Source organism: Myotis nattereri (genome assembly GCF_964212035.1).
Source record: "Myotis nattereri genome assembly, chromosome: 2".
NCBI classification, from domain to species: Eukaryota; Metazoa; Chordata; class Mammalia; order Chiroptera; family Vespertilionidae; genus Myotis; species Myotis nattereri.
Genome location: NC_138076.1, coordinates 159,205,259 through 159,233,136, shown reverse-complemented (window position 1 = coordinate 159,233,136; position 27,878 = coordinate 159,205,259). Strand labels below are relative to the sequence as shown.

The 27,878-nt window shown below is 55.2% G+C and overlaps 3 protein-coding genes across 15 annotated transcripts; 1 reads left to right on the top strand and 2 right to left on the bottom strand.

The window, feature by feature from the left end:
* Positions 1-321: 321 nt before the first annotated feature.
* AGAP2 (ArfGAP with GTPase domain, ankyrin repeat and PH domain 2) lies at positions 322-18,267 on the bottom strand. 3 transcript variants are annotated; one of them, XM_081083070.1, is made up of 19 exons: positions 13,164-14,470; positions 11,437-11,495; positions 10,335-10,422; positions 10,053-10,138; positions 9,759-9,906; positions 8,155-8,289; positions 7,718-7,827; positions 7,169-7,327; positions 6,690-6,776; positions 6,504-6,608; positions 5,421-5,583; positions 5,125-5,244; positions 4,238-4,366; positions 3,321-3,380; positions 2,944-3,092; positions 2,758-2,848; positions 2,416-2,638; positions 2,067-2,322; positions 322-1,897 (listed from the first exon to the last, which is right to left on the bottom strand). In XM_081083070.1, exons 1-19 carry the CDS (start codon positions 14,323-14,325, stop codon positions 1,655-1,657), a joined length of 3,573 nt encoding a protein of 1,190 aa, XP_080939196.1. In that variant the 5' UTR covers positions 14,326-14,470; the 3' UTR covers positions 322-1,654. The 3 variants fall into 3 exon arrangements, with proteins under 3 accessions (XP_080939196.1, XP_080939197.1, XP_080939195.1); XM_081083071.1 differs by lacking the exons at positions 3,321-3,380; positions 13,164-14,470 and adding an exon at positions 18,014-18,267; XM_081083069.1 differs by lacking the exon at positions 3,321-3,380 and having other exon boundaries at positions 13,164-14,355.
* Positions 14,103-23,781, top strand: TSPAN31 (tetraspanin 31). 11 transcript variants are annotated; one of them, XM_081083079.1, is made up of 7 exons: positions 20,748-20,923; positions 21,176-21,211; positions 21,421-21,588; positions 21,832-21,912; positions 22,463-22,594; positions 22,883-22,996; positions 23,095-23,781. In XM_081083079.1, exons 2-7 carry the CDS (start codon positions 21,200-21,202, stop codon positions 23,167-23,169), a joined length of 582 nt encoding a protein of 193 aa, XP_080939205.1. In that variant the 5' UTR covers positions 20,748-20,923; positions 21,176-21,199; the 3' UTR covers positions 23,170-23,781. The 11 variants fall into 11 exon arrangements, with proteins under 11 accessions (XP_080939206.1, XP_080939209.1, XP_080939204.1 ...); XM_081083080.1 differs by lacking the exons at positions 20,748-20,923; positions 21,176-21,211 and adding an exon at positions 14,103-14,280; XM_081083083.1 differs by lacking the exons at positions 20,748-20,923; positions 21,176-21,211 and adding an exon at positions 20,404-20,637.
* On the bottom strand, positions 23,777-27,055 carry CDK4 (cyclin dependent kinase 4). The gene is made up of 8 exons (XM_081083072.1): positions 26,881-27,055; positions 26,173-26,409; positions 25,875-26,010; positions 25,592-25,759; positions 25,330-25,439; positions 24,725-24,775; positions 24,454-24,589; positions 23,777-24,208 (listed from the first exon to the last, which is right to left on the bottom strand). Exons 2-8 carry the CDS (start codon positions 26,388-26,390, stop codon positions 24,116-24,118), a joined length of 912 nt encoding a protein of 303 aa, XP_080939198.1. The 5' UTR covers positions 26,391-26,409; positions 26,881-27,055; the 3' UTR covers positions 23,777-24,115.
* Between the last annotated feature and the right edge of the window lie 823 nt (positions 27,056-27,878).

Genomic DNA, 27,878 nt, shown 5'->3' with positions numbered 1-27,878 from the left:
TCCAAGCAGCCCCCACTCCCTTCCTCTCCTCTAAACTCCTTTCCAGAACTGGGGTCATCTTGGGAGTCACTTCTCTGCTCCCTGGATCCCCACTGTTGCTCTGACCTGCCTGTCTCCTTCTTCTACATGAACCCAGAACTCTTGTACATGATGGAGTGTCTGACCTACCACCTCGGTGCCCTTAGAGACTGAGGATACCCTGCCACCAGCCACAGCAGGAGGCACCCTCTAGGGGTGGCCCTCTCCCACCTCCAGTTCCCCACCTTGCCCAAGGCCATTCCCTGACCCAGTTCTTCAAGAACAGACCACCAGCTCACCCCCTAGACAAAATCATTTCCTCTTTAATTGCTGTTGAAGATTCACACCACCTGTCTCTGAGGAGATGGGGGCAATGCCCCCTCCCCTTCCCAATTACCTGGTCCTTTGCAAAATATTTTAGCCAGAAAAAAAAAAAAAAAAAAAGACCGGACACCACTGACACAGAGGACCCAAGGGCTGGGTTGACTGAGGGAGGCAGGGCTGGGCCAGGTAAGTCCACCCCACCACCCATTTTCTGAGGGTAGGGCAGGGGGCCTGGAAACCCTCCCAGCCACCTTACATCTTCTTACCCTGGCTGGGAGGGATCATGGGGTTGAGGGGTGGGTCTGGAGAAGCTCCAGTGGGAGGGAGGGGCTGTATATGAAAAATAGTGGGAGAGGGGTCCCATTGTAGGGGTGCCCCCTACCCCAGATCACCACGGGTGCTGCACAGTCACAGGTACGCAGTCACGGTCACAGACACTCACAACCCAAGAGCACCCCCACCCCACCCCACCCTCTTCCCACCCTTGGCTTTCCCTACCCTGAATCACCCTCCCCAAGCCCCTGCCCACCCCTGTCCCCTTGTTGGGGAACAAAGCAATAAATTACAAGGCCGCTACCCAGCCCCCTTAGCCTGCTCCTGCTCCATCCCTTCTCCCTCCTAAGATAGTAGTGAGGAGGGACCCAGGCTCTTGGCTCCCCCAGCCTTTTAGCTTCCATCCATGGGTGGCTTTAGGGGGACGTCTTGATTTCCACTCCTCATGGTCCCTTTCACGGAAAGGGTTGGGGACCCCCCTACCCCTCATGGGCAGCAGGGGTCCTGCCCCTCGCTGCCCTTCCCCTTCACTGGGCAGTGAGATTAGCATGGAAGGGGTGGGGTCCCTTATTGGCCCCAAGTCCCGGGCCTAGCCCTCCCCGAATTAAGCCCTCCCTCTGGTGTGGCGTCGCCCCAGGAGCCAGCCTGGGGGTGTGCTCCAGGCCTTGGGATTGTCAAGCACAGGCAGGACTGGAGCGTTCCCCCGCCCTTAGGGGGCGCGAGTGGGCATGGTTGGCCCAGGAGCAGGGAAGCGCGGTCGTCCCCTTCCTCAAACACCAAACGGGTAGACCCAGAGCCATCCAAGGGAGCCAACAGCGGAGAGGGGGCGTGTTGAGCGGGGTCTCCATGCCTCGTTGGGGAGAGGGAGGTGAGTCTGTGTCTTCTGGGGGGGGGGGGGGTGAGGGCTGTGCCTTCGTGGGGGGAAGAAGTGCTCTCATGGGGCGGGGGGCGGGTTGGAGTGGTGAGTGGGTGCATCTGTCCAGCGGTCCACCCGGTGCGGTCGTACCCGGCCCGTGGGGGCGTCTCTCCCGCTGGGCAACTAGACCAGCGCGACGGGGGCGTCGGCGCGGCCCATGCTGGCGGCGCTGCTCCGGCGGCGGGGGCTGGGCGTGGCCACGATGCTGGGCGTGGTGGCCGCGCTGGGCGTGGTGGCGGCGCTGCCGCCCTCGCCGGGGCAGCCGTGCTGGAGGAGGATGTCGGCGCACAGCTGGCTCCCGGCCTGGCGCGCGTAGAACAGCGCGGTGCGGCCCTGCGCGTCCCGGGCGGCCACGTCGGCGCCGTACTGCGGGCGGAAGCGGCCGGTGACCGCGCAGCCCCGGGAGGCCGCCCGCACGCCGCGCCCCCAGACTCCCAGGCCCACCGGAGGGTCCCGGTGAGGACACAGGCTCCCGCTGCCTGGCCGTTTCCGAGAGGGAGCCCTCCAGACCCCTTCACCACCCCCCCCCACTCACCCACAGCAGCAGCTGCGTGATGACGACGTGGGCGAGCTCGGCCGCCAGGTGCAGTGGGGAGCGGAGCTGCGGGTCTTCCACGCTGGTGTCTAGCGGCCCGTGTCGCGCGTGGGCCAGAAGCAGGAGGACGGCGGCCACGTCCTGGGCCTGCACTGCAGCCCACAGCTGGCGGCCCAGAGGCTCCTCCGGTGAACCCAGCGGCGCCAGGAACAGCAGCTGCTCGTACTTGGCGCGAATCCATGACTCACGCTCCTCCCTGCAAAGCCAGGATCGATGGGAAAGGCTCTCGGGACCCCCCCCCCCGCGTGGACCCTCTCGGGAGCCCCCCAATCTGTTCCCTCGCACATACCGCGAGGAGTCCCGCGTGGGCTTGGCTCGGCCCCGCGTGTTGCTCTCCCACACGCGGTTGGCCATATCGTTGCCAATTGCCGTCAGCACCAGGGTCAGCTCCCGAGGCCAGTCGTCCAAGTCCAGCGAGCGGACGCGGGACAGGTGCGTGCCCAGGTTCCGGTGAATGCCGGAGCACTCGATGCAGATGAGCGCGCCCAGGTTTAAGCTGGCCCACGTGGGGTCTGGGGACGGAGTGAGAAATTGGCTCCCCGCAGAGCCAACACGGGCACCCACCCCGAAATCGCCAACGCCCGCGAATCACACTCCCTCCCAGGCCCCTCCACTGCCCCCTTGCGCTCACTGGGAGCCCCGCAGTCCACGCAGATACAGTTCCCCTTGGCGTTCCGGATCGCCTGGATAGCCACGGCTTCGCTTTGGCTGTCTGTGCGCAGCTGCAGAAAGGGCTGGGGTTATTACTGACTCTCCCGGGGACCCCTTCTCCAGACACTCACCTCTGCTTTCCCTCCAAACCTTTCACCCCCATTACCTTGACCTTGCTGCTCTCACAGCATTGCAGACTGGCTAGGATCTGACTCTCAATTGCCTGGACCCAGGCATCCCGCTCCTCAAAACTGGCGGCCTCAAAGTGCCACGTCTGACCAGTGCTGGACACGATCAAGAACTCGAAGTTTTCCTCTGGGTGGGGGGATGGGATGGGGTCATGAGGGAGAGAGTTCAAACAGGAGCTGCCTTCCCCAAACCTTCCTCCCTGATGTCCATCCCAAGCCCCTGGGAGTGGGCAGAAGGGCTGGGGAAGCAGAGGTGGGGGAGAGCAGGAAGCCCGAGCACATGCAGGGGAAGGCAGGGGCACCCCCACCCCTCTGCACCCCAGCTGAGCGCCCCTCCCAGCTCCCCGCTTGTTACCTGCTTTATAAATATTTCTTAAACTACCAAAGGATTTTAGTTTCCACATTTTGCGCTTGGCTGGTTTCCCGAAGCGAAGGATATAGAGATAGAATAGAGAGCAGAACAGAGAAAAAGACCAAGAAAGAGAAAAAGAGGTAGATGGAGAGAAGGAGAGAGAGTGCCAGAGTGCCAGAGACAAAGCAGGACAGACAGATGGGGAGAGAAAGCAGAACTAAAGTCAGTGGCCCCGGAGCAGAGTAGAGCGGAAGCCAAGAGCCATGAGAGCAGGCAGATCTGGAGGCCGGGCCTGAGCACCCAGCAGAGAGCAGGGGCCGTGGGGACCGGTTGTCATGGTCAGTGAGGAGCCGGGTCTCTGGGAGGGGAAGGGATGGTCAGGAACTGAGTAAACATAGGGAAAGGGTACAGAAGGTGGGTCACAGGCCTGGGGTGAGGGGGCCTGGGGTTGAGAAGTCTTGAGGATTTGGGGGCTTCACTGGGGTCAAGAGCTGTCAGGGGAGCTTGGTGATCATAGGAAGTTACTGGGAACAGGGGCTGGATGGTCAGGAGCTGAGGAGTTAAAGGGGGACGTTGAGATCAGGGGCTGAGCCCCTGGGGGTCATGGGGCCCTGGGTGCAGGAGCTGAGGTGGTAAACAGAGTTGAGGGCAGGAAGGGGCAGTAGAGGGTCATCAGGAGAGAGGTCATTGGGCACAGGGTGCTGGGACTGCTGGGGTAAAAGGCATTGACTGGGCAACAAGAGGAAGGACAAGGGCTGAGGGGTGTCCATTCACTTTTTCACTAAATTATGTGCAAAGTGGTAATGATAGTCAAGCACTCAGCTCAGACACTTTTCCTCCTCCTGCAGGAACTAGGCCAGGGGTCTAGAGTTGGGGGTGAGGGTCCAGAGTGGGAGTGCAACTGCCCACCAACGCCTCACCTTCAGCCTGCCCCGAGGAGCCTTCAGTCTTGGACGGCGTTGTCAATTTTTTCCTCCTCTGCTTCTTCACCATGGGAGAAGGAGGAGGTTCCCGACTCAGGAGGCTCAGGTCTCCAGATGGGGTACAGTCTTAGGAAGGGGGACACAGCTGCCTCAGTTGCCCCTCCACAGATTTCCTGATTTCATCATAGCCTGTCTCCTCCCCTGAACTAGCTTTGGCATTTTAGGGTTCCCTCCTTTCAACTGTCCCTCTCCAGGAGGTCCCCCTGGATTATTCCTGAGGTGGGCAGATGAGTGGTTTAGAGTCAGACCTGTACTCAGATCCTGGCTCTGCCACTTACTGGCCTTGAGGCCTTGAGCAAGTCACTTACTCTTCTGAGCCTCAGTTTCTTCATCCCTAAAATGGGGATAATCATCTTGACCTGACGAGGTTGCTGTAAGGATTACTTGTTACAATGTCACTTGCTATTTTAAATAAATTAAGAAAAATATAGATAGATAGATAGATTTCTAAACATTCCAAACACTGAATGCTGACTATGTGCTAGACAATGTTCTCATTTTGTTTAAGCTTTAAAGCAACTCTTTCAGATAGAAACTGTTATCTCTATTTTATAGATGAGGAAACTGAGTCATGGAGAGATCAAGTAACTTGCCCCACTGGCAAGCCAGGATTCAAGTTCACGCAATTTAGCTCTAGAGCCCGCTTGTCTTAAACATCATGATAAACACGATAATGGTGAGCTTGGTGCCTGCACCCAGTAGATGCTTAATGTATGCACTCATGCATTGGATTCCAGTCTCCAAGCTTCCACCCCAAGTTCATTTCCCACCCACATCCCATCTGGATCTGGAAGATAGTGGATGGAAGAGGGGTCCTCACTGACCAGTGCTGAGGGCTCGGGCCAAATTCCGGTCTGGCTTCAGCAAGTGTTTGGATGTCGGGTCTGATGGTGGCTGCAGGGAACTGGGGCTGGGGCTTGAGCTTGGCGTGGGAGTAGTGGCTTCTGTTGGAAGGAAAAGAATATAAAACCTCAGTGAGCCACTCAGTCTCTGGGCCCATGCCTTCGTGGTATGTCTTTATCACCCACCTTCTCACTTATCCAGTCCCTACTTCCCTATACCCCTCTTTTTCCCCTAGCCCTGGCCCCTCTCCTGCCCCTCTGTCATGAGCCCCACTCACCAGGGCCTTCACCCATCTGGACAGTGCTCATGTCCTTGACGAGCCCATTGATGCTGGCTGAGGGGCCAAAAGCAGAGATGGCCCGTGGGGGCCGCTTGCCAGGGACTTTGACTGTTGTTCGTAGCAAGTCCATCTCCTTGCCGTGGGTACTATGGATGTAGTCCTGGAGGGGCACAGGGGTTAAGAAAATAGGGAAGGTTGGGTTCCTTGGTGGTGCTGGGAAGCAACCAATAGTAGGGAATAGAGAAGGACTCAAGAGGGGGGGCTCTTAAAAAAAAGAAAAAAATTTTTTAAAGAAAAGAAAAACGTCTGGCCAGCATGGCTTAGTGGTTGAGTATCGACCCATGAACCAGGCAGTCACGGTTCAATTCCCAGTCAGGGCACATGCCTGGGTTGGGTTTTGGGCTCGATCTGGGGTGTGCAGGAGGCAGCCAATCAATGATTCTCTCTCATCATTGATGTTTCTATCTCTCTCTGCCTCTCCCTTCCTCTCTGAAATCAATAAAAATGTATATAAAAAAGGGGGGCTCTTAGAACTCAATGGGATGGGATGAGCCAAACAATGTCAGCATTGTCTCCTCCAGAAAGCATTCCCTGAAGGGCAGGCCAGGTGGAGGCCCTTTCTCCATGCTCTCCCACTAGGCTGAAAGTCCCTGGGGAGATACAGTTACCTTTTCATCCCCAGGCTGGGCACCTGGGAGGTACCTAACCTTCAACATGCTTGCTAAACTTAAGAGAACCAGACGATGCCGAAACCGGTTTGGCTCAGTGGATAGAGCGTCGGCCTGCGGACTGAAAGGTCCCAGGTTCGATTCCGGTCAAGGGCACGTACCTTGGTTGCGGGCACATCCCCAGCAGGAGATGTGCAAGAGGCAGCTGATCGATGTTTCTCTCTCATCGATGTTTTTAACTCTCTATCTCTCTCCCTTCCTCTCTGTAAAAAATCAATAAAATAAAATAAAATAAAAATAAAAAGAGAACCAGACGAGCTTCCCAGAAATACTAGTTTGTCAGAGGCACAGACTCGGAGCGCTGGAAGGGCGTCTAAGGCCAGCACTGTGGCAGCCAGCCTCTGCCACTCACGTTAATGCTGGGGTGGTAAAGCAGGAAGCCGTTACTGGACAGGGTCACGTATTTCTTCTTCCATTCTTTGTTCAAGGAGTTGCCACTTCGCTTTAGGAGAAAGCTCTGCAGGGTGGAGAAAGACATGTGGGTGAGCCCAGTTAGGATCAGCTACCTCCAGCCCACCCTCAGCCCTGGACCACCCACCTGTTTAATGGGAATGGCTCGCCCACTCCCTGTTGTCTCTCCCCGACTGTCCAAGCTCCGCTTTTCAGAGTCACTGCCCCGGCGATTCTGGAATGGTTATTGGCATCAGTTAGAGCAGCGGTTCTCAACCTGTGGGTTGCGACCCCTTTGGGGGTCGAACGACCCTTTCACAGGGGTCGCCTAAATACATCCTGCATATCAGATATTTACATTACGATTCATAACAGTAGCAACATTACAGTTATGAAGTAGCAACAAAAATAATTTTATGGCTGGGGGTCACCACAACATGAGGAACTGTATTAAAGGGTCGCGGCATTAGGAAGGTTGAGAACCACTGAGTTAGAGGCTGGATGGAGGGATACACTGATGGAAGGACAGGAAAGACAAATGAATAAGGGCCCAAAAGAGGGGTCTAGGGACCAGGGAAGATGGGCAGGTAACGGGGGGCAGGGGATGGGGGTCAGCATATCCAATACCGCAAAAAGGCTGGTCCTGCGCTTGGCTGCCCGGTGCAGGGACCCTGGGGTGCTCAATCCAGCCACTGCCACTGCCTCAGCTCGGAGCTCGCGGTGACCGACGTTGGGTGAGGACGGGAGGGAAGAAGAGTAGTCGCTAGTGTGGCCCCCGTTACTAGCCTGGAGAAGTCAAATAGCTGAAACGCTCCCATCCCACCAAGCTACACTTACATCTAGTTATGAGGAACCCGGGAAATTCCTCGATCTCATCACCATTTACTTGAATTAGCATTAATAAGAAAACTCCTCACTAGCATAGTCATAGTGCTTTAGTTTTACAAAGTCGACCTCACAAGTTTTTGCCATATAATTTTCCTAACAACCTTGGGAGGTTTAGGTGACTTGCTCAAGGACATTGCAAACGATGTCTGAAACCGTGTGGTTTTCCAGTCCAATGCACTTTCTACAAATGGTGTCACTACCATTCCCACCTGCCCCCAGCCTCCTTGGGCACTCTGAACCTATCCTTGGATTACCAGCCCCTCTGTGGACCCGGAAGCCCCAACTCACCTGCCCAGCTACGGGCGTGGAAGCAGCTGAGTGGCTTGGGGAGCTGGGCAGGGATTTGCAGGCAGCCAGAAGCTGTTGCTGTTTGCGTAAGGTCACCACCTTCTGGGCCACTGGAGGCGGGAGGGGAAGGGGGTGTGAGTAGGGCAGATACCCAAGAACACCCTTCGGTGCCCAGCTTTGAGAAATCCCCAAGAGATAACGTAGGCCCCAAGTTCCTTATCAGTGTGGCCTTCGTGCCACATGTAACCCTGCCAGCTCCTCCAGTCCAGAAAGACCTGTGGCTATTACGCAAGACCTCCAACCTCCCTGGTCCCCCTGCCTCCCGCACAGGCGAATGACCTACTATCACCCACAGAGCGAGGCCCGATGCGCAGCCTCTAAGACTATCCCAGGCCTCTAGCCCCGTTCCCCACATTTGCTGGGATGACCACACTCACCCTCCTGGAAGACCCGGTCCACATTGAGCCCATAGGTCGCACAAGTCTCATAGTAGCTGCAGCGTTTCATGTCTGCGCACAGAGCTCTGGCACGAGCATCACCCACGACCCGAGGGGAAGAAGCACTGATCCTGTCTGAGGGCGCAGGAAAGGAGCGGGATCAAGACCCCCTCCCCATTTTTCCTGCTTTCCTTTCCCTTGGGCTCCAGTCCCAGGCTGGACCCACTAGGGACAGGGTCTGAAAGAACCTCTCCTGTGGCTGGTGGAACGGAGTACATAGCCTTTTGTAAGGTCTGGACCAGCCATGGGCAAACTATGGCCCGTGGGCCGGATTTGGCCCGTTTGAAATGAATAACACTAAAAAAAAAAAAAAAAAAGACCGTACCCTTTTATGTAATGATGTTTACTTTGCATTTATATTAGTTCACACAAACACTCCATCCATGCTTTTGTTCCGGCCCTCCGGTCCAGTTTAAGAACCCATTGTGGCCCTCGAGTCAAAAAGTTTGCCCACCCCTCTGGACGCGGCATTAGGAAGGGGGTGCTGCATTATGAGTCGGCGGAGTGCACTCTGTATGTGTCTTCAGAAAACACTGCAGAGTCGGTGGAGCTTCCTGACAAGGTCTACAATGGTTGGGACTCACAAGCGACAATCACCCTGTCCTGAGAGTCCAATGAACCCTGAACTGAAAGGTAGAACGCCTGGCACGTGAACTAGGAAAAGGCTGGATAGCCGTGCGTAACAGGTGGCCTGCTCCCTCTGCCACGGGAAGGCTGGAAGCAAGCGACAGGTGGAAGCAGGCACCTGCTGGACAGGCATCCAGACAGCCCTGCGGCCTCACGCAGGTGGTGGTGGAAGGAGCTTTCCTCGGCCCTGGTGGAGAGTCTGAGCGCCTCTGAATCACTTCTCTAAAAGGTTTCCTGCCGCCGAAACCGGTTTGGCTCAGTGGATAGAGCGTCGGCCTGCGGACTGAAGGGTCCCAGGTTCGATTCCAGTCAAGGGCATGTACCTGGGTTGCGGGCACATCCCCAGTGGGAGATGTGCAGGAGGCAGCTGATCGATGTTTCTCTCTCATCGATGTTTCTAACTCTCTATCTCTCTCCCTTCCTCTCTGTAAAAAATCAATAAAATACATTTAAAAAATAAATAAATAAAAAAATAAAAGGTTTCCTGCCCTCTGTGCTTTCTCCATCATTTCAGTTGTGCTTTCTCTTTGCTTTGAATAGGTTCCTTTGAAAGGTGTCAGCCTGACCCAGCTGTAGCCGGGGAGAGTGGAAAAGGCTTTCTATCAGCACTAGGGGCTGAGCTTTTGTTTCCCATGGTGATGGCATCGGGAAATGAGAGCATAAGAACACAAGGCAGGCGACATCTCAGAGGATGGAGACTGCTACTACAGCTGTCCCTTCCTCCCTCCCGGGAGAGCCTCCTCTCTGCGCGGGTCCTGGGAAGTTTGTGTTGGCTTAATGGCTCCCTGATCTGGAGACCAGGCTCCTTCCAGAGGTAACTAGAATCCACGTGACCACTTCTATACCTTACCAAGTTCTCTCGCGTGCTGGGCAATAGCCCAGTAGCCATCAGTAGTACCTTCCCAGCCCCTCTTTACCTTGCGTCCCCACCAATGCCAGCGCCAGACCTCCTCGTCCCTCCCCCCGAAGGGAGCTCAGCTGCCCGTGGAGACGGCTCACAGCCTGGAAACTGTTCTCATCCTCCAAGCTGAAGACCAAGATCACAGCATCTGCCCAGCCTGAGAACTTGCGGGGGGTGAGGGGACAAAGAGAGGGTCAAACAAGTCCATTTCTTTCGATGCTATTCCCAGTTAGACCTGGGAAACCAGAGCCCACTCCCTTGGCCAGTGCTGACCCCAGCAAGCCTGACTACCCCATACCTCACCCCTCACCTTGGCATCAGGTGCCCCAGCTTCCTCTCGGATCAACACCAGATGAGTCTGTCCATCCACCAACATCTCTTTCTTGTGCTGCTCACCTGTGCAGAAAGGTTGGAAGTGGTAGGTCAGAGGTCACAGGTCACCAGACCACCCCATTATCCCTCTACTTTAGCTGTCACGGCCTCATCTTCCCTCTGGTCTCCATTCCCAGCTAGTCATGGATCACACTGTCTAGTCATTAATCCTGGATCCTTGACCCCAATCCTTAGCTTACTATGACTCCTAAGAACTCACTCTCTGTCTTCTCCAGCACCTGGTATGAACCAGTCAGGAATCGATGGATGAGCGATGACTTCCCACTCCTGGCATCGCCCAGTACACCCTGCAGACAAGTTTGTAGAGCAGAGATTATGGAAGTTGAGAGGCGGCAGTATGCTTGAGTCTGGAGAACTTGAAGAGATTGGCAGTGTTAAATCATCCAAGGAGGGTCCCACAGGGCCAAGATGACAGTCAGGAGCATGTCTGGGAAGATCAGGCCAGGAGTGTGGCAAGAAATAATGCCAAAAAGCTGAATAATGTCAGCAACTCAGTACCATTTGTGTGTGTGTGTGTGTGTGTGTGTGTGTGTATAGGGGGGGAGGGAGCATGTCAAAGCCCTAGGCCAGTGATGGCGAACCTATGACACGTGTGTCAGAGGTGACACGCGAACTCATTTTTTTGGTTGATTTTTCTTTGTTAAATGGTATTTAAATATGTTAAATAAATACCAAAAATATACATCTTTGTTTTACTATGGTTGCAAATATCAAAAAATTTCTCTATGTGACACGGCACCAGAGTTAAGATAGGGTTTTTCAAAATGCTGACACGCTAAGCTCAAAAGGTTCGCCATCACTGCCCTAGGCACTGGTTGAAAAGTTTTACCCAATTCTAGGCAATAGAATATGAAGGACTATAGGAGAGATGCCAGAAGTGAGGAGAAGCCTGAAAGACAACCATGGATACATAGGGAAAAGGAGACAAAAGAAAAAGTTGTGAATATAAGCATAACCAATGGACATAAGACACTGGGGGGGAGGGGAGGCCAGGGGATTGTCAAGGGCGGGGAAATAAAGGAGACATATGTAATACTCTTTGTAATACTTTAAGCAATAAAACAATAAAAAATAAATAAAAATTATGAACAACAACAACAAAACAAAAAAAGAAAAGAAAACGTTGTGAGGATGTGTCAAGCCTCAGGAAGGTGCCACGAAGGTAGAATCTCAGGAGAACTAAAAAAAACGATTCCCTTTTCTCACAGAGAGAGGGGAAGGAAGAGATGAAGGAGAGAGAGTTGAGAGCGCAGTGAACAGGAGGTCAGCCTTCCTGCAGACAAGGGGACCAGGTTACCTACCAGGCGCAGTTCAGGAATGGAGCGGCTCAAAGTCCATTCCTGGCTATTGACCACAGCCTCTGCAATGGGAAAGGAGCCATAAGAGGGGATGCTCCAGGCTCAGGAGGACTTCCAACCCTCGCCACCCCTCCTCCTTTGGCAGCTTTTCTTAACCCTCAGAACCCTGCCTGGGCTGGGGAGCTGCGTGGAAAGGCTAGGGTTGAGAGTGGTCCCCAGTCCTCCCATCCTAGCCAGCTCCCCGCACAGCTGTTGCTGCCGCTCAGTGGTTGCTTAGCAACGGAGTCAGCAAGACGAAAATACTTCACTTGGCATCTCCCTTAAAACACATCCCCAAACTGTAAGTCCCTGCCCCAGACCTTGAGACCAGGGCTCTGACAGTGGTGGGTCCTTTCCTCTGGAAGAATTTGGGGGTCTCCTACCCAAAGGCCTGTCTGATTCCCGGGCTGACCCTGGGAGGCGGGGCTGGGACATAGAAGGGAGTGGATCTTCCTCAATCTCCATGTCACAGGAGGGAAACTGAGGTGAGGGATAAACCTTCCCTTGTTCAAGGTCAGTGGCTGAAGGCCCTGGCCCCTCCCCACAGCCGGAGGAACGGTGCTTGGATTTTCTGTGCCCCCTTCTCCCATAACCGTCCCCACCAGCATGCTCCAAAAGAAATATGGGCAAGGGCTCCACTCCCTGGCGGAGAGAAGCCACAGGCCTGGAGGAGTGGGAGGAGGCAGGATGCTCCTTCCGCCCGCCGGGTCCAGCCCCCGCGCCTGACACTGGCCGGACGTTCCCGGGGTGCCGCAGCTGCGGCGGGAACTCTGGGATCCGGAGCCATCTGCTCCCACCCGCTCCAGAGCCAAACCCCGGGAGCCGCCCCCGCTCACGGACCTGCCTCCCCTCCAGGAGTGTGAGCTAAACCATGAGTCCCTCGCCTCTCTTCCAGGAGAAAAAAGATAAGAAATAAAGACACCCCCTCCCCGGAAGGAAACACCACCTTCTCCGTACCCCCTCCCAAGTCTCCAGGGGGTAAGAATTGCCTTTGCAGCAGTCCCCCTCCCCCCCAGTCACTCCTGGTCAGCCCCCTGGGGGTTTCCATTAGGCTCTGGGGCCTGGGTGGGCAGTGGGGGGAGTGAGGCTTCCTTCTGCCCCCTCTCACTTCACGTTCAAGTATCCGGCACCATCCAGGCCCTAGCACTCCCTGGCTCCCCAATCCACCTGCATGGAAAGAAACCGAGCCCCTTCCTGCTGCCTCGCCAGCCTGCTCTCAGCCCAGGGGCTGACCTGGCCCTGGCCAGGAGCTGCCTGCAAGGGCATTCTCACGCCACCTGCCCCCAGTGCTGGGGGAAGCTGAGCTCCCTCATCCCCTTCCCCTTCAATGTCCCTCTGGGCCAGGCAGAGTCCTGTTTCCAGGCTCCCAGACTCCAGCTGCGGCTGGAAGTGGGGGTCTGGAGCTTGAGCAATTTCCAGCAGTCACTCTGACCAAGGGTATTCTTCTCCCAGAAAGCTCCGAGGCTCTCCGGATCCCCCTGAAACCAAGTCACTTCTCCTGTCCCCCCACGTCGCTACTCGCCCCCGTCAGGGCCTCTGAGTCCTTACCCCAGTCCTTGGCAGAGAGGGCAGCCGGCTGCTCTGCCCACCGGGAGAAGCTCCCCCAGTTCCGCCCTGCACAGGCTCCCCCAGCCCAAGCTGAGCCTCCCAGGCGCCCTCCCTCCCGGTTCTCAGACTCTGGTCCTACTCACTAGGGGAGGTGCGGAGCTCGGTGCCCAGCAGCTCCCGGGACCCGCTGCCAGAAGACAGGCCTGGGGGCCCCGCGGGGGGCCCGGAGCCGGGAGGCCCCCCTGTGCTCTTGGTGAAGATGCCGCTGATAAACTTGAGCATCTTGCGATCCCGAGTGGACGCTCGGCCCCCCTCCCGGCCCCGCTTCAGCCCCGGAGCTGGGGGCTCCAGGGCGTTTGGCGGTGCAGGCCCCGTGGGCATCGCGGAGGCGACGGTGAGAGCAGCGCCTGGAGCCGAGGTGGCCGGGATGGTTAGTGGAGGAGGAGAGCCGGCAGGTGGTCCGGGGTGCAAGTCACTGTTGTCCAAGGTCTTACTCTTGCCTTTCCGGGGGGACAGCTTCCCTCGGGCTCCGGGCCCCGCTCCGACCCCACCGGAGGTCGTGGCTGCCGTGCCTCCCGCCCCTGCGGCGGCCGCGGCGGAAGCTCCCGTCCCGGCGCTGCTCTTTGACCCCTTGACCCTGGGCTTGCCCTCGCTCTCGGGCCATGACAGGCGGCTCCCCGCGCCCTTGCCCGCGCCGGCTTTGGCGCCACTCGTGGTCACGGTCTTGCAAGGCTTGGGAGCCGGCGGGGGAGGCGCCACCTTCAGCCTCCGGCTGCCAGTGCCCGGGTGCGGGGAGGACGAGCCGGGGACGCCCCCTCCCGCCCGGCCTTCAGGTTCTGGGCCCCCCCAGCTCGGGCTGCTGAGCAGGGGGCGCCGGGAGGAGGTGGGAGCGGCCCCGGGCTTGGGGTCGGGGCTCAGCCCCCCGGAAAGCGGGGGCCCCGGAGGGGCGGCCCAGAGGGAGAGGCGGCGGCCGGGAGCCGGGGAGACGGGGCGGGCGGGGCTGGCCGGAACCGGGGACAGGGCGGGGGTCTCGGCGCCCTCGGCGCCCCCCGCGCCCGCGCTGCTCGTGCTGATCCACAGCGCATCCTGCCGGTGGAAGAGACGCTCGTGCCGCTTCTTGCCCGGCTCCTCCGAGCCTCGGGGGCTGCCGGGATCCCCAGTCTCCGCGCCTCTGGTCCCAGGGGCGCGGGCTGCGACCGCAGACGGGGAAGGCGGCGGCGGAGGCACCGACTCGAGCTTGACCAGGGTCAGCGAGATGAGGTAGGTCGTTGTCCGGCGCTGAAGCGCGCCCGCGCCCCGGCTCATGGGGCCCCGAGACCCCCGAGCTGGGGAGGGGAGGGGACTCCCCTGGACTGCCTCAGGGGGGCCCGGCCATGGGGCCGCCCTGCTCGCCGCCCCCAGCCCCCGGACCCCGCTGAGCCCCCGGCCCGGCTCCGCTGTCGCCGCCGCCTCCGCCGCCTCCGCTTGCGCCCCCCTCCCATCACACGGGGCGCCCCCTCCCCATGCTCCCCGCCCTGCGCCCCCACCCCGTCGGAGCCCCGGGACCTTGGTGCTGCTCCAGGGAGGCGCGCCGGGCCGTGCACCCCGGCCTGGGTGGGGGCGCTGAATGGGCGGGGAGGGCGGGGAAGACAGGAGTGGGGGCAAATAGGGGAGAGGGAGGGAAAGGGGGACCTGAGGCTTGGGGAGAAGAGGAATGGGTGCGGGGGAGGCAGAGGCGGGGAATGGGCACTGAGGGACAGGGGCCACGGGGGAGGGTCGGGAGGGGGTCCCTAGGAGGGTGGGGAGCTAAACGGGGCTGGTCGTGCGGGGGATTCGCAGGGGCGCGGGGAGGATGCTGGGGATGGAGATACAGTCGCCGGCGGGGGAGGAAGGGGGGAAGCCGGAGGGGTGGGGACCCACGGGTGTGGGGTCTGGGAGGGGAGGGGCGTGAGATCCGGGCGAAGGGTCCTGGGGGCTCGCCGGGGCTCGGCTCGGTCCGGATGCGCGCTGTGTCCGGGCGCTCCCCTCACATTGAGGAGGAGGCAGCCCCCACCCCCCCATCGCTCCCCCACCTTCTCTCTACCAGCACGGCTGTCTGCGAAGGCGGTGCAAAATCCAGGACTGGATTTCCCTCCCAAACCCTGGGCTGGATTCCCTGGAACTTGGACTCACCTACTCCAACACACGAGCCCCCTCCCCAGCGCAGCACAGTCAGGGAGCGCGACTGTTGGGTGCGGCATTTAAGGACTAGGGTAAAAGGCAGTCTACGCGTGAACAGGCCACGGCGGAAACGGAGCACGTTCTGGGGAAGCTGATGCAGAAAAGCGGAGAACTCGGAAATGCCTTTCCCAGGACCCCTGGTCTCCCCCAGGCACTTGCATGTGCTCCTTCCCCATCACCCAGCCCTCTCGCCCCCCTCCACCCCCACTCAGGCAATACATCCACGAGGCCACGCTTGGAACACAACTCTCCCAAAGTGAACTTGAAAAGTGCTCCCTGGGGACGCGGACAAACATGGAACTTAGCAGGATAGGAAGGAGGGGAGGGTGCCTCCTGCAGGGAGAGACCTGGGGGCTCGGAACAGCCCAGGCCGAAATGTGAGTCAAAGGCTGCAGCTGGAGGTGGAAGGAGAAGGACTATGTCTACAGACTGACACCCCCCCCCCCATGCTAAAATGCATCCCGTCTCCATAGCAACCCCAGCTCCAAGAGTGCCTCAGAAACAGCGGGGATAAGCCGAGAGGAGGGATCCGCATACATGGTGGTGTATGTGTGTGTGTGAGGGGAGGGGGGGGCGCCATGTGATTTGGGGTTCATGGAGGCACCACCCTCACAACTAGTTACCCACATGTGGGTTATTTAGCGCCCCCCCCCCCGAATATAAGGCGCCCCTCAGTTCCTGTACCTCCCACTCTCTAGGGACCCTGCAGTGCAAGGCGCACTGTCCTCAAGCCGGGGAAGAAGTATCCAGGGGTTAGGCCTATGGGGAACGGAGATGGAGACCCCGCCCCAGCCACCACCAGGCTGGGGCGGGAGTTAGGTGAGGCCTCCCGCCAGCCTTGGAAAACCCACCCTTGGGCTCGGGGAGTCTCAGCGTTCCCCTAATTTGGCGTCCCATCCTCCTGACGCAGCCGAGACTATAATAGTGCTGTCGTGGGCGGCTCTTGGAGGCAGGAGCCCGTGGCGTGCGCGGCCTGGTAGGGGTGGAGGGTGGAGGGCGGTACTGGGATGCTGGATACCCTTTGTTTCCCCCTAGACCTGTACCCAATCGATCGGCAGCCTCCCCCCACCCCGCCCTTGCAGCGTCAAGATGACACCATCCCTAGGACAGGAGACCCTTCAGTAGTCTTTTCTAGAAGAGAGTGAAGGAGATTTGTTGATTCTGGCTTAATTTTTTTTTTCCTTCCATCGGTGGCCTCAGTTTCCTTATATTCAAAAGGAACAGAGTCCTGACTCCTGGGGAGAGTGGAACAAATCACTTACGAAGAGTGGAGTCTTCTCAGAGGTTCCAGCCTCTCCCCCCCCCCCCCCCTCCTTCTCCAGAGCTGAGCAGAGGCCTCTACCTGCCCTAGACATGTCCTCTCCCCCCTTTTTTCCTACAGGAATGGGGCTTGGAGTTCCTCCCTAGGAGGCCCCATGGGGCCACTCCCCCCCACCCCCACCCCCGTCTGCCTTTCCAACAATGAATGCTGTAGGGAAGGTGTCAGCTCTAGTTCTTGGCAAAGGGTGGGGGACAGGAGGCACCAGCGTCAGAAGGGCAATAGGGAGGGTATTATCAGACTGTTCCCTTAGGAACCCGAACCAAACTGTTCCTTCCAAAAGCTGGGCTCTGGTGGCCTTTTCTATCAGAGAGATCTGGCAGGAGGTCTTCTTCACTGCCCCCATCTGCCACCCCCAAGTAGGCAGCTAAAAATGGAGAGGCTGGAAGAGACCAGGATATGGAGGATGTGCTTCTCCCAGACACTTTCATGAGCAAAGGAGTCTGCTTTTGTTAGCTCTCTGCCACCTCAGAGGTAATGAGAGGAGAACAGTCCGGAGAGACCTCCAGTTCCATCAGTTCCTTAGTGGTGGTGCCTCATGGATGGATGAGCCCTTCCTGCCAGGGCCCCACCACAGCGTTGAAGCTGGGGTGGGCAGGAGGATGTGGCGGATGGTGTTGCCATGGCAGCACTTCCTTCCTGTATTGTCATCACTTGTGCTAATGGCACTAAGAAGGTAGAGCGGAAGGTGTGTGGGGGGAAGACAGGAACAGGAGCATGGGGAAGAGAGGGGACCAAGAGTCCTGGGGGACTTCTCTGCACTTTGGCTGTGCAGAGCATGCTGCGTGAACGTTCGTGTGTGCCTGGGAACCTGGGATTCTCTTTTAATGTGTGTACGCATTTGTGTGTGTGTTTCTCTGTACAGCTGGAGAACAAGAGGTCACTGATCCCTCGTGGGTCCTGGGAATGAACACATTATCCAGTCCCAGAACCTCCTGCCCCAGACTGCTTCCTGCCCCGGATTCCCCAGGCAGGGTCCAAGCCTACCCCATGCTCACCCACTTCTCCCTTTCCAGGAAGGTCAGCTCAGCAGTGACCTGTATTTTGATCCCCTAGGACAGTGGTTCTCAACCTTCTGGCCCTTCAAATACAGTTCCTCATGTTGTGACCCAACCATAAAATTATTTTCGTTGCTACTTCATAACCGTAATGTTGCGAATCGTAATGTAAATATCTGATATGCAGGATGGTCTTAAGCGACCCCTGTGAAAGGGTTGTTCAACCGCCAAAGGGGTCGCGACCCACAGGTTGAGAACCGCTGCTTTAGGAGCAGGCTCAGAGTTGGGGAAAGAGGAAGAATGACACCTCCCATGTCCTTTTCCATCTTTTCCAAATGTATTCTTCCCCTAAATCCCAGCTCCACCTTGGGGACTACTAGGAAGTGGCTTACTGGGAAATGATGTATGACCCATTAAACCCTTCTCTGCCCCTTCTGGCCCCCGAGACCCCCAAGTTGGGAGCTAACCCTTCTCTTACCTTGTATGCTGTTCAGTGAGGCCCGGATGCTGTCACGAAGTTCCGAGTCGCCCACCCTCTCTGTCAGTTTCCTGAGGCGGCTTAGCGCCTGCTTGGCTACCTCATGCCGTCTGACTTCTGCTCTCACTGCAGCTACAGCCAGCTGCCTCTGGGCGTGCATGTTACCCAAACCTGCCCTGCCAGGCTAACAGCAACCTCTGGCCCTGAAGCCCATGGCCCCCAGCCCCCAAACTCCAGCAGGCCCCTTCTGCTGTGCCCCAGAACTCCCCGCCCCTGCCCGCCCTTCCGTCTGTCGGCCTCACTTCCTGACTGGTAAGTTTCAAACCCACAGCCTGGGTCAGCACTACCTCCTGCACCTCCCACTCCCTCTAGTGTTGGCCCATCAGCTCTGCCAGCCAGCCTCTGCTAAGATTCCCCTGTCAGGTGGATAGAGAAACCTTAATAAGCATCCAAGCATCCTAGGGCCTCCTGTGGGAGGTGGCTAATTAAGATGGGTGTTCGTGCTGGGAGAATGTCGCAAGCCAGGTCCCAGGTGCAATCCTAAACTCTGGGTGACCTACAGATTTGTGTTCAGTCTCAAGCTCGCAGGAATTCATACACACTTGGCCTGTCACTCTTAGAGGCCTGCATTCCAGTTTATAGTTGTAATCACCACCCACTCTACACATCTAAAGAGCTTACATCCTTACCTCTTGCAATGTAACCCTTCCTCCGCCAGCTACCACATCCTGGTTAAAAGGGTCAAGGGGTCAAGCAGTTATGGGGAGAATAGGTTATGGAGAAGGACAGTAACCTATAACCAGGCAAAACCACCGTGCTCCATGTTCAATTATTTCCTTAATAATTAACTTGTCTATAACACAATAGTTAACAACACACCTTCATATATATCATCTTCATGACAGGCCCAAGGGGTAGGATTATTATTCAGCAAAGAAAACTGAAGCTCAGAGAGGCCAATAGAAAGTGAAACAAAATGATGGCTCTAGGTCTTCTAATTCTGATACCCTTTCACCACACGAATTGGTTGGCTGATTGCCAACCAGTCCCCCTTAACCCTAATGCCATTGTCTTGCTCTTGATTTAGGACCAGAAAAAGAAGAGGCTAGATGCGGAATTCAAGAACAGACCAAAGATGCAGGGAGGATGAGGGGAGAAATGGTGGATGGTTTGATCTAATTACTTTGTTTCAAAACTCCAACTTTTCTGGCCCTGCCAAATGTCTGTTCTTCTGCATATCTTCATGATATCAATTTATAAAAGATAGGGGATTGTAACTATATGAATATTTCTGTAGCTGGAGATAGGAAACTGAGGTTGAGGTTACCCACTGGAACCTATAAAATTGTCTGAACAATAACTTACACTTAGCCCTAGCTGGTTTGGCTCAATGGATAGAGTGTCAGTCTGTGGACTGAAGGGTCCCAGGTTTGATTCCGCCCAAGGGCACATGCCTGGGTTGCCGGCCCGATCCCCAGTAGGGGGCGTGCAGAAGGCAGCCAATCAATGATTCTCTCTCACCATTGATATATCTATCCCTCTCTCCCTCTCCCTTCCTCTCTAAAATCAATAAAATATATTAAAAAATAACTTACACTTAGTATTTACTATGTGTCAGGTAGTGTTTAAAGTATTTTATTATATTAACTCATGCAGTCCTCACAACTCAAGAGGTAGGTATATTGTTATTTATCCCCATTTCACAGATGAGGAAACAGGCACAGAAAGCTTAACTAACTGGCCAAAGATTACACAGTGACTGGAAAATTGGAACCATGCAGTCTGCTGGCTATAAGACCATATGCTGCTTCTGCAGTCATTGAATCCAAGTACACACATACTTGAATCGTTCTGGGGGTTGAAAGGAGGTTTTTCATTTGTACTCCTTTTAAGACTGCTTCTTCCTCTTTTCCCTTTCCCATAAAATGGCAGCGTGTCCAGGCACTTGTTCTATAATAAACATGTTGACCAACCATCCACTGTGCCCACCCCAGAGTGAAAATGTGTGACTGTTCCTTACTCTCAGATTTATTCATATTCCAGACCCCTCCCTTCGTCATTTTTTGCAAGCTCTGGACCAGGCATGTGTTCTGAAGGCATCAGGCACACCCATGTCTGTGGTTTTGTCACATACAGTAATGCACTGACCAAGGCTGCGGTTTTACACATTTAATATCGAGTATATTCACACCCGTTAGGGAGGGATATGGAACAGGACATGTGTACTAGTGGACATGCTTGCAAATGTGTAAGGGTTTGCTGGGTATTGCTGTGCCCAAACCGGGACCTCTGTGGTTGGGCTAAATAACTCAGTATTTTGCTCCTCTGGGTGTTCCGAGTGTGATGCAATAACAACAAACAATGGCATCATCATGAGGTCACTGCAGGACAAGGGAGGAGCCCATTCGCCTAGCCCCGGCAGCCCTGTCTTCTCTCTCTTCGCCGGAGTTTCTCCAAAGCCTCCTCTCCGGGATTAGCCTCTTCCGACTGCGACGAGGGAAAGCTTCACTTTCAATCCGGGGTTTCCAAGTTCAGGCTCCGAGCTCCAGGAGAATCTCTGCAAGCCCTGCCTCCACGCCTAAGTTCCACCCTATAAAGAACCTAAAGGAGGGGCCGGGAGGCGGGTCAGTAACGCTACGCAGGTTGATTGGCATTCAGGCCGTCGACGTCCCGTTTTAGGCCGGAGCTTCTCCAATCCAGAGGCAGGGGTGGGGCGGTGCAGGCGCAGAGAACTGGGTTTAGGTGGACTAGATTTAAAGAGACAGAAGCTGTCGGGGTCCGGGAAGACTGCCCCTAAGACCCTCTCCCTAAGTCCTTGGGACCACTTGGGTCCCCAAAGCTGGGGAGATGGTTTGCGGTGGCTTTGCCTGCTCCAAGAATGCGCTGTGCGCGCTCAACGTGGTCTACATGGTGAGGTTTTGGAGGTGGGGAAAGCTTCAAGGCGGAGAGGCGAGTGGGGAGATTATTCAGGGGACTTCCGGTGGGTAGAGGGGTGTCCTGGGTGTTCCAGGAAGATTCCCAGGAACTTCCGGCGAAGAGGGAATTCCTGGGGACTTCCGTGGGTAGAGGGGAGACTTCCGGTGATCGGAGGGTTTGTTTGGGGGTGGGGGGAATGAACTAGGGGTTGTGAGAACAAAGGCCTCTCCTTTCTGTGAACTTTAGTTTCTCCCAAAATAGAAGTGATGGATGAAGCTAAAGGTTCGGTTTTTATATTCATAGATTACTATCCTGCAGCCCTCGACCCCCACCCCTTCCCAGACATTCTGACCTCCCAGGGAAGGAGCGCCCAGGGATGTTACAGATTCCCATAGCACCTCCTCTCCTTGTAGTCCCGGGTGCCCTGTAAGGCCTTTGGCTGTGCTGCGCGCTAGATTTCTGATGTGTGTCCTGCTTTCTGTTTCCCCTAGCTGGTAGGCTTATTGCTCATCGGAGTGGCTGCTTGGGGAAAGGGCCTGGGTCTGGTGTCCAGCATCCACATCATCGGAGGAGTCATTGCTGTGGGGGTCTTCCTCCTGCTCATCGCAGTGGCTGGACTGGTGGGTGCCATTAACCACCACCAAGTACTGCTGTTCTTTGTATCCTGACGCAGAGTGATGGGCACGGTAGAACTCTTGGGAGGGCTGAATGGGCTGGGAAGAAACTAGACCTCAGGGATGTGGGGGGACATGTCTGCTCTGCTCTATGAAACTGGGGCTGATGATTTTATTGCTTCCAGCTGGCATGGTTGTCTAAGTTCTATGAATAGATGAGGTCAGATGATTGTTAGAGGCGGACCATAAAGGAATCCAGGACTTTTTTCCCATAACTCTTCCTCTCAGTACATGATCATCCTGGGGTTGGTCTTCGTCTTCCAGTTTGGAATCTCTTGGTCATGCCTGGCCATCAACCGAAGCAAACAGGTAAGGGGATACCTTTTCAAATACCTGCATTTTTCTCTAACCTCTAACTCCCTAACAATCTTGCCCCAAAGATCATTCTTAGATCACTTCCAGACGCAAGCCATTTGCTTCCCTAGGGTGTCTGGCTAATTTTCCATGACGATCTAAGACAGTGGTTCTCAACCTTCCTAATGCCGCAACCCTTTAGTACAGTTCCTCATGTTGTGGTGACCCCCAATTTCATTGTTACAAATTGAACATAAAGCATAGTGATGAATCACAAAAACAATATATGTGTTTTCCAATGGTCTTAGGCGACCCCTGTGAAAGGGTCATTTGACCCCCAAAGGGGTTGCGACCCACAGGTTGAGAACCGCTGATCTAAGAGACCTTTAGGTGGATATTTATCACTGAGTCTGTATATTTGTGATACACTCCCCCCCCCCCCCCCGGATGTTGACTTCCTTTGCTGGAGTAGAGAAATTGAGGCACTTGAACTGAGATCAAAATGGAGGGAGATTCTTAGGGTTAGCAGCATCAAATAATTTCCCTCTGCCTATATGCCCTCCAGACAGATGTCATCAATGCTTCTTGGTGGGTCATGAGCAACCAGACCCGGGATGAACTGGAAAGAAGTTTTGATTGTTGTGGCTTATTCAACCTCACAACCCTGTATCAACAAGATTATGCCTTTTGCACTGCAGTGAGTTGGCGGGGAAGGGTGGGTAGGAAAATTAGGGAAGGACAGTGGCTAAAATGGTAGATTTTAGTTTGAATAGGATTGCCTCTCTAGCAGCTCTCTTGTATTGGGGCTGTGTGCTGCTGTGTTGGGAGTGGGAATGGATCAAAAGCTATAGAGAACCAGCTAAATGGGAGTTCAATCTGTAAGATACTGATCAAAATTAGTAAATTTCTAGGGTCATTTATCCATAGGTGTCAGAACAGGGCATCTTAGCAACTCTGCATCCTCCACACACATGTTTTATCCTAGGTCTGCAAGAGCCGGAGACCCACATGCCAGATGTGTGGAGAAAAGTTTCTTAAACATTCAGATGAAGCCCTAAAAATCCTGGGGGGTGTTGGACTCTTCTTTAGCTTTACAGAGGTAACGTTCTCCAGTTCTCTCATATGCACCCTTTCTCTACATCTGTCAGTCCCAGAGATTAAGAACTGGTGCTTATCTTTTTCCCTTTGCTTCTACAGATCCTTGGTGTCTGGCTCGCAATGAGATTTCGGAATCAGAAGGATCCTCGAGCCAACCCCAGTGCCTTTCTATGAGACTTGGGATCCTTTTGACTTCTCTCCTGCTCTCCCTAAGCTTCTTCTTCCTCCCGTAGGGAAAATACAGGGTCAGTGACCTTTTTTGTTTGAGAAAGAGGAAAGGCCCTTTGCCGTCCCCTAAAGGTGACTGAACAGCCAGGCTTTCTGCCTTGACAAGACTGTGAGGAATACAGAGAAGCCTCTTCTTTCCCTGAGTGGCGATGGGAAGCTCCTGGGAGTGTATGTGATAGTATGGGGGTCGGAGTCATTCCTGGCTGTCTCCCCTCTTCTCCCTTCCACATGCTGGACCACCACCACACATCCTGGCCTGGCTCCAAGGGGAAACCAAGGACAGAGCCAGAGAGAAAACTACCAAGAAATCTTTCTTGTAATAACAGGACCCAGTTTGGGGGAAGGTCAATGAATATAAAAATAAAAGCCATTTAGATTCCATATTCAAAGAAGCAAACTGAATGCCTGCCTTGTCTTCTCTTACCAGTTGAGGGGCTCCACTGACTATAACCTAAGGAGAATCTGTAAGATTCTGCAGAGAAGTTTATCTTCCAAATGGTTTTTCCAAATCCCCAAATGGCAAAGCCAATCAAAGCAAGAACATTAAAAAAAGGAAGGAAAAAAAAAAGACCATATTTCTTTGTTTTGTTTTTTTTCCCGTATAAAAAAGGATCCCAATATCAAGGTAAGGAAGGGGAGAATAAGGGACATACTCCTTGGTGTAAAGAAACAGGAGGGCAGGAGAAGGAATAATCCCCAAAGGAGGGGAGGGAGGGGAATGTCATTAAGGCAGCCAGCAAGATATCCCTGTAAAAAGTTGGAGGAAGTGTCTCCACAGCCTCAGATAAAAAGACACAGAGCGCTTCTCCGTGGGGGGCTCTGCACTCTAGTGTTCAAAGCAAGGTAAATGACAGCTCCTCTTCTCTTGGTTCTGTTGCAGCTACTCCACTGCTCACTCTGGGTTACCTTCTTCCTTCTGTAGATAGGAGTGCTGCAGGGCTCGGAAGGCCGAGATTCGCTTGTGTGGGTTAAAAGTCAGCATCTCCTGTGAGGGGAGACAAAAGTCAGAAAATCGTGAAGAAAAAAAAACCCAAAAATGACTTTTGCTCACCCTCAACTATCCTAGCATGGGCTATGTTCTACATTCCTCTTTGTGGATGGCCAATCACAGTAGCAAAAGACTAGCCCATCTAACAACTGAGTCTCAGGAACCACAATGGTTTGGGTCCTTTTTCTACTACTAAATTTTTCACCCTAATCTCACCCCATTCCCTTGCCCAAACTCAGTACCAGCAGCAGCTGTGCTCCAGACTTCTCCATCTCCGGGATCACCGACTGCACTGGGCAGGGCCCTCTGGGGGGGAAGGCTCCTCGGGGTAGAGACACATCTCGGGGCCAGTCTTCCTCTGGAGGCAGCCCAATCAGGCTATGGGGAATGGGAAAACTCTGGTCAGAGAGGTCCTCCAAGGCTCCACCTCAGGGGCAGAGCCAAATGCTACCAGGGCTCAGCAGCAGAAAAAGACTCAGAATGAACATTTTTTTCCCCTTGCCCATCACTTACTCAAAGATTTTGCCCAATTGGTCAGCTTCAGAGTTTCCGCAGAAGAGAGGCCTAAGGTGAGAAGGGACAGCGCATCATTTTCAAAGATGTGGTAGCAGAATGGTTATTGCTTAGTGGTTCAAACAGAGAGTATGGAAACTAAAGGGATAATAAGTTCCTAATTCCATTTCAGAGCTTCTAGTTATGGACAAGATGGTCAGTAGTACTCAAGTCAGTGGTTCTCCACCTTCCTAATGCCGCGACCCTTTAACACAGTTCCTCATGTTGTGGTGACCCCCGACCATAAAATTATTTTCGTTGCTACTTCATAACTGTAATGTTGCTACTGTTATGAATCGTAATGTAAATATCTGATATGCAGGATGTATTTTCATTGTTACAAATTGAACATAAAGCATAGTGATTCATCACAAAAACAATATGTAATTATATATGTTTTCCGATGGTCTTAGGCAACCCCTGTGAAAGGGTCGTTTGACCGCCAAAGGGGTCGCGACCCACAGGTTGAGAACCACTGACTTAAGTGAAAGAATGGGCAAGATAAGGCGATGATTTTTAAGCAATCTGGGAAACTCAAAATAGTTCAGGATCCTTGGGTCCCATACTTTCGACGAAACATCTCTGCAAAGATACAGCCAACGCTCCACAAGTCCACAGGAGTTGCGTATGTAGACTGCAGAAGAACTTCCGGCGCACGATACCAGAGTGTAACCACCTAATGGGAACAAGAAGCGTGGACAGGGCCCTACGGGTTACCAGGAAGCACAACTGCTCAACTGATGTCACAAAGTACATGACTTCCCGACTGCGAGGGGCACTTCCCTACCCCCAACCAGAACCCATTTCGGCTAACATCTTTCTACTGACCACAGGTGTAAGTGCCATCTGGTAGCTGTAGATTCTGGCCAGGCCAAAGTCAGCCAGCTTGACTGTCCCACTGCTTGTCACCAGAATATTCTCCGGCTTCAGGTCTCGGTGAACAATGCAATTGGCATGCAGAAAATCCAGGCCTCTTAGAAACTGGCGCATCAGATCCTGGTTTGGAAGGGGGAGGTACAGAGGAACCGGAAACGAGGCGCCATACCTGAAATCACAATGGCTCCTACTGCCAAGGCCCCCGCGTGCCTCATTGTCTGCCCACCCCACGCACCTTGATGGTCTCCACTGGCAAGCCTGGTGGGGGTGCCTTGTCCAGATAGGTCCGTAGGTCTTGGTCCACGTGCTCAAACACCAGGGTCACTTTGGTCTCCCGGTCAGTTCGGGCGGTGGCACAGACATCCATCAGCCTGGCCGGAACAAATGGTGGGCTGCTCATGGATCAATCCCTTTTGGCCCCAACACGACCTTCCCTATTTCCTCGGGATCCCCGCTTCTCTCCAGACCACCACGCCCCTCAGAGAGGTGTCTTTCCCCCTTGAGCACCCTCTTCCAACCCTTCACCTTCTCACCGGACAACATTGGGATGCTCAAAAGCCTCCAGCCGCCGCAGTAAGGCCACCTCACGGACTGTGCTGACGGGAAGGCCCCCTCCGGCACCTCCTCCATTGGGGACTCTCACGCTCTTGAGGGCCACGAAGTGGCCACTGTGTGGATCACGGGCCTTGTACACCGTCCCGTAGGCACCAACGCCAATCTCAGCCACGGGCTCATACCGAGGGGTAGCCATTCTCAGATCAGAGAAGACCCTACAATCACAGAGACTCTACCACCGACATTCCCTTCCAGAGTTCGGATGGAATGCGCCCACAGCAACAAAGTAACTCCAGGAAAAAAACAAACAGCACAAAGACCCAGCGCCAGCACCCGTTCCCTTCCCTTCCCTTCCCTTCCCCGGTCTTCCCCGGGGCCACGCCCGCCCCTCAGGTAACACAATGACTCTCTAGCCCCAAACCCTTCAGCCACGTGAAGCCCTAGAATTTTTAAAAAATCTCTTCCTTTGGGACCGTCGCGCCTGCCACAAAGGAAGAGCCCACACGACACACCCCCTGCATCGACGATCCTACACCCCAGCCCCGAAAACGACCCTCCCACGGCCACAAAGGACCAGATTCCACCCTGCCCCCCTCCCCGCCTCCAGCGACCCCTCCGTCACCAGCCCGCGTGGGAAGCCAGGCTGGTGGAGAAAGGTCTCCATCCCTGGAAGGGGCTGCTCTTACTTCTCCCCGCGCCGGGAACTGCGGGGGCGGACCGTTATCGGGGCGCAGGAGCCGGTTTCTGCGGCGCCATACACTCAGCTCTGTCCGGAGCAGCTGGACCGCACGGGCCCGACCATAGACACAGGCCGCAAGCTAGAGCGGACCCCTCACCCCCACCCTCACCCCCACCCTCACCATGTGACCAGCTGCCAAAGAGGCGCGCGGAAACCCGGGGGGAGGGGCGAGCGCCGGACGTTCGGGGCACGTGACCAGCCACTCCTGCGCAGAGGGGCCGGGAGTGGCTGTGCCCGGTTGGGGGGCGGCGGGGAGAATGGGGAGGAGGGACGATGGCCACCACGTGACCTGTTGCTATCCCACGTGACCGCATGCTATTGCTCCGAGGAGCAGAGGTGTGGTTACGCGAAGAAGCACGTGACTAGTTGCCACTACCCAAGCGGGGTGGGGTGGTGGTTGGGGGGAGATGGGAGAGGGTGGAGTCCAAGGCGGTGCCATGGCAACCTGGGCCACCCAGATCCCAACTGCGGGCTGCGGGCCTTCTCCACTCTCACTCCTTGTTTCTCTATATGGGGGAGGGTGCGGGTGTCGGGGGGCAGGAGGTGGTGCCGTGGCCTTTCTGCTCCACTGCCATCGGGACACGTATTCTCACTTGTGTCTTTGTTTCATTCACACATTCATTCAAGTTTCTACTGAGTGCTTGCTTCCCGTGTGGATGGGGGGTTGTTCTGGGTCTGTTTGTTTTTTGGTGTCTCAGTCACAAGCCCTTTAAAGTAGTGATAAGACTATCTGTAAAGCCCTAGCAGGTTTGGCTCTGTGGATAGAGCGTTGGCCTGCGCACTAAAGAGTCCCAGGTTTGATTCCCGCCAAGGAAACGTGCTCAGTCGTGCGGGGAGCTAACAGATCCATGGTTCTCTCTCATTGATGTCTCTATCTCTCGGTCCCTCTTCTTTCCTCTCTGAAATCACTGAAAATATATATATTTTTTAAAAGACTATCTGTAA

Bases quoted from the DNA above. Each gene is read 5' to 3' on its own strand.
- TSPAN31 (XM_081083073.1), top strand. From the start codon at position 20,861: ATGGTTTGCGGTGGCTTTGCCTGCTCCAAGAATGCGCTGTGCGCGCTC. The intron at 21,913-22,462 runs GTAAGGGGATAC...TATGCCCTCCAG, and splicing joins CCATCAACCGAAGCAAACAG to ACAGATGTCATCAATGCTTC. The intron at 22,997-23,094 runs GTAACGTTCTCC...TTGCTTCTACAG, and splicing joins TCTTCTTTAGCTTTACAGAG to ATCCTTGGTGTCTGGCTCGC.
- CDK4 (XM_081083072.1), bottom strand. From the start codon at position 26,390: ATGGCTACCCCTCGGTATGAGCCCGTGGCTGAGATTGGCGTTGGTGCC. The intron at 25,440-25,591 runs GTCAGTAGAAAG...TGTTCCCATTAG, and splicing joins AGATGGCACTTACACCTGTG to GTGGTTACACTCTGGTATCG. The intron at 24,590-24,724 runs GTAAGTGATGGG...CATTCCCCATAG, and splicing joins CAATTGGGCAAAATCTTTGA to CCTGATTGGGCTGCCTCCAG.
- AGAP2 (XM_081083070.1), bottom strand. From the start codon at position 14,325: ATGAGCCGGGGCGCGGGCGCGCTTCAGCGCCGGACAACGACCTACCTC. The intron at 10,423-11,436 runs GTAGGTAACCTG...ACTTGTCTGCAG, and splicing joins CCATTCCTGAACTGCGCCTG to GGTGTACTGGGCGATGCCAG. The intron at 6,777-7,168 runs GTATTGGATATG...TAACCATTCCAG, and splicing joins GCAGGACCAGCCTTTTTGCG to AATCGCCGGGGCAGTGACTC.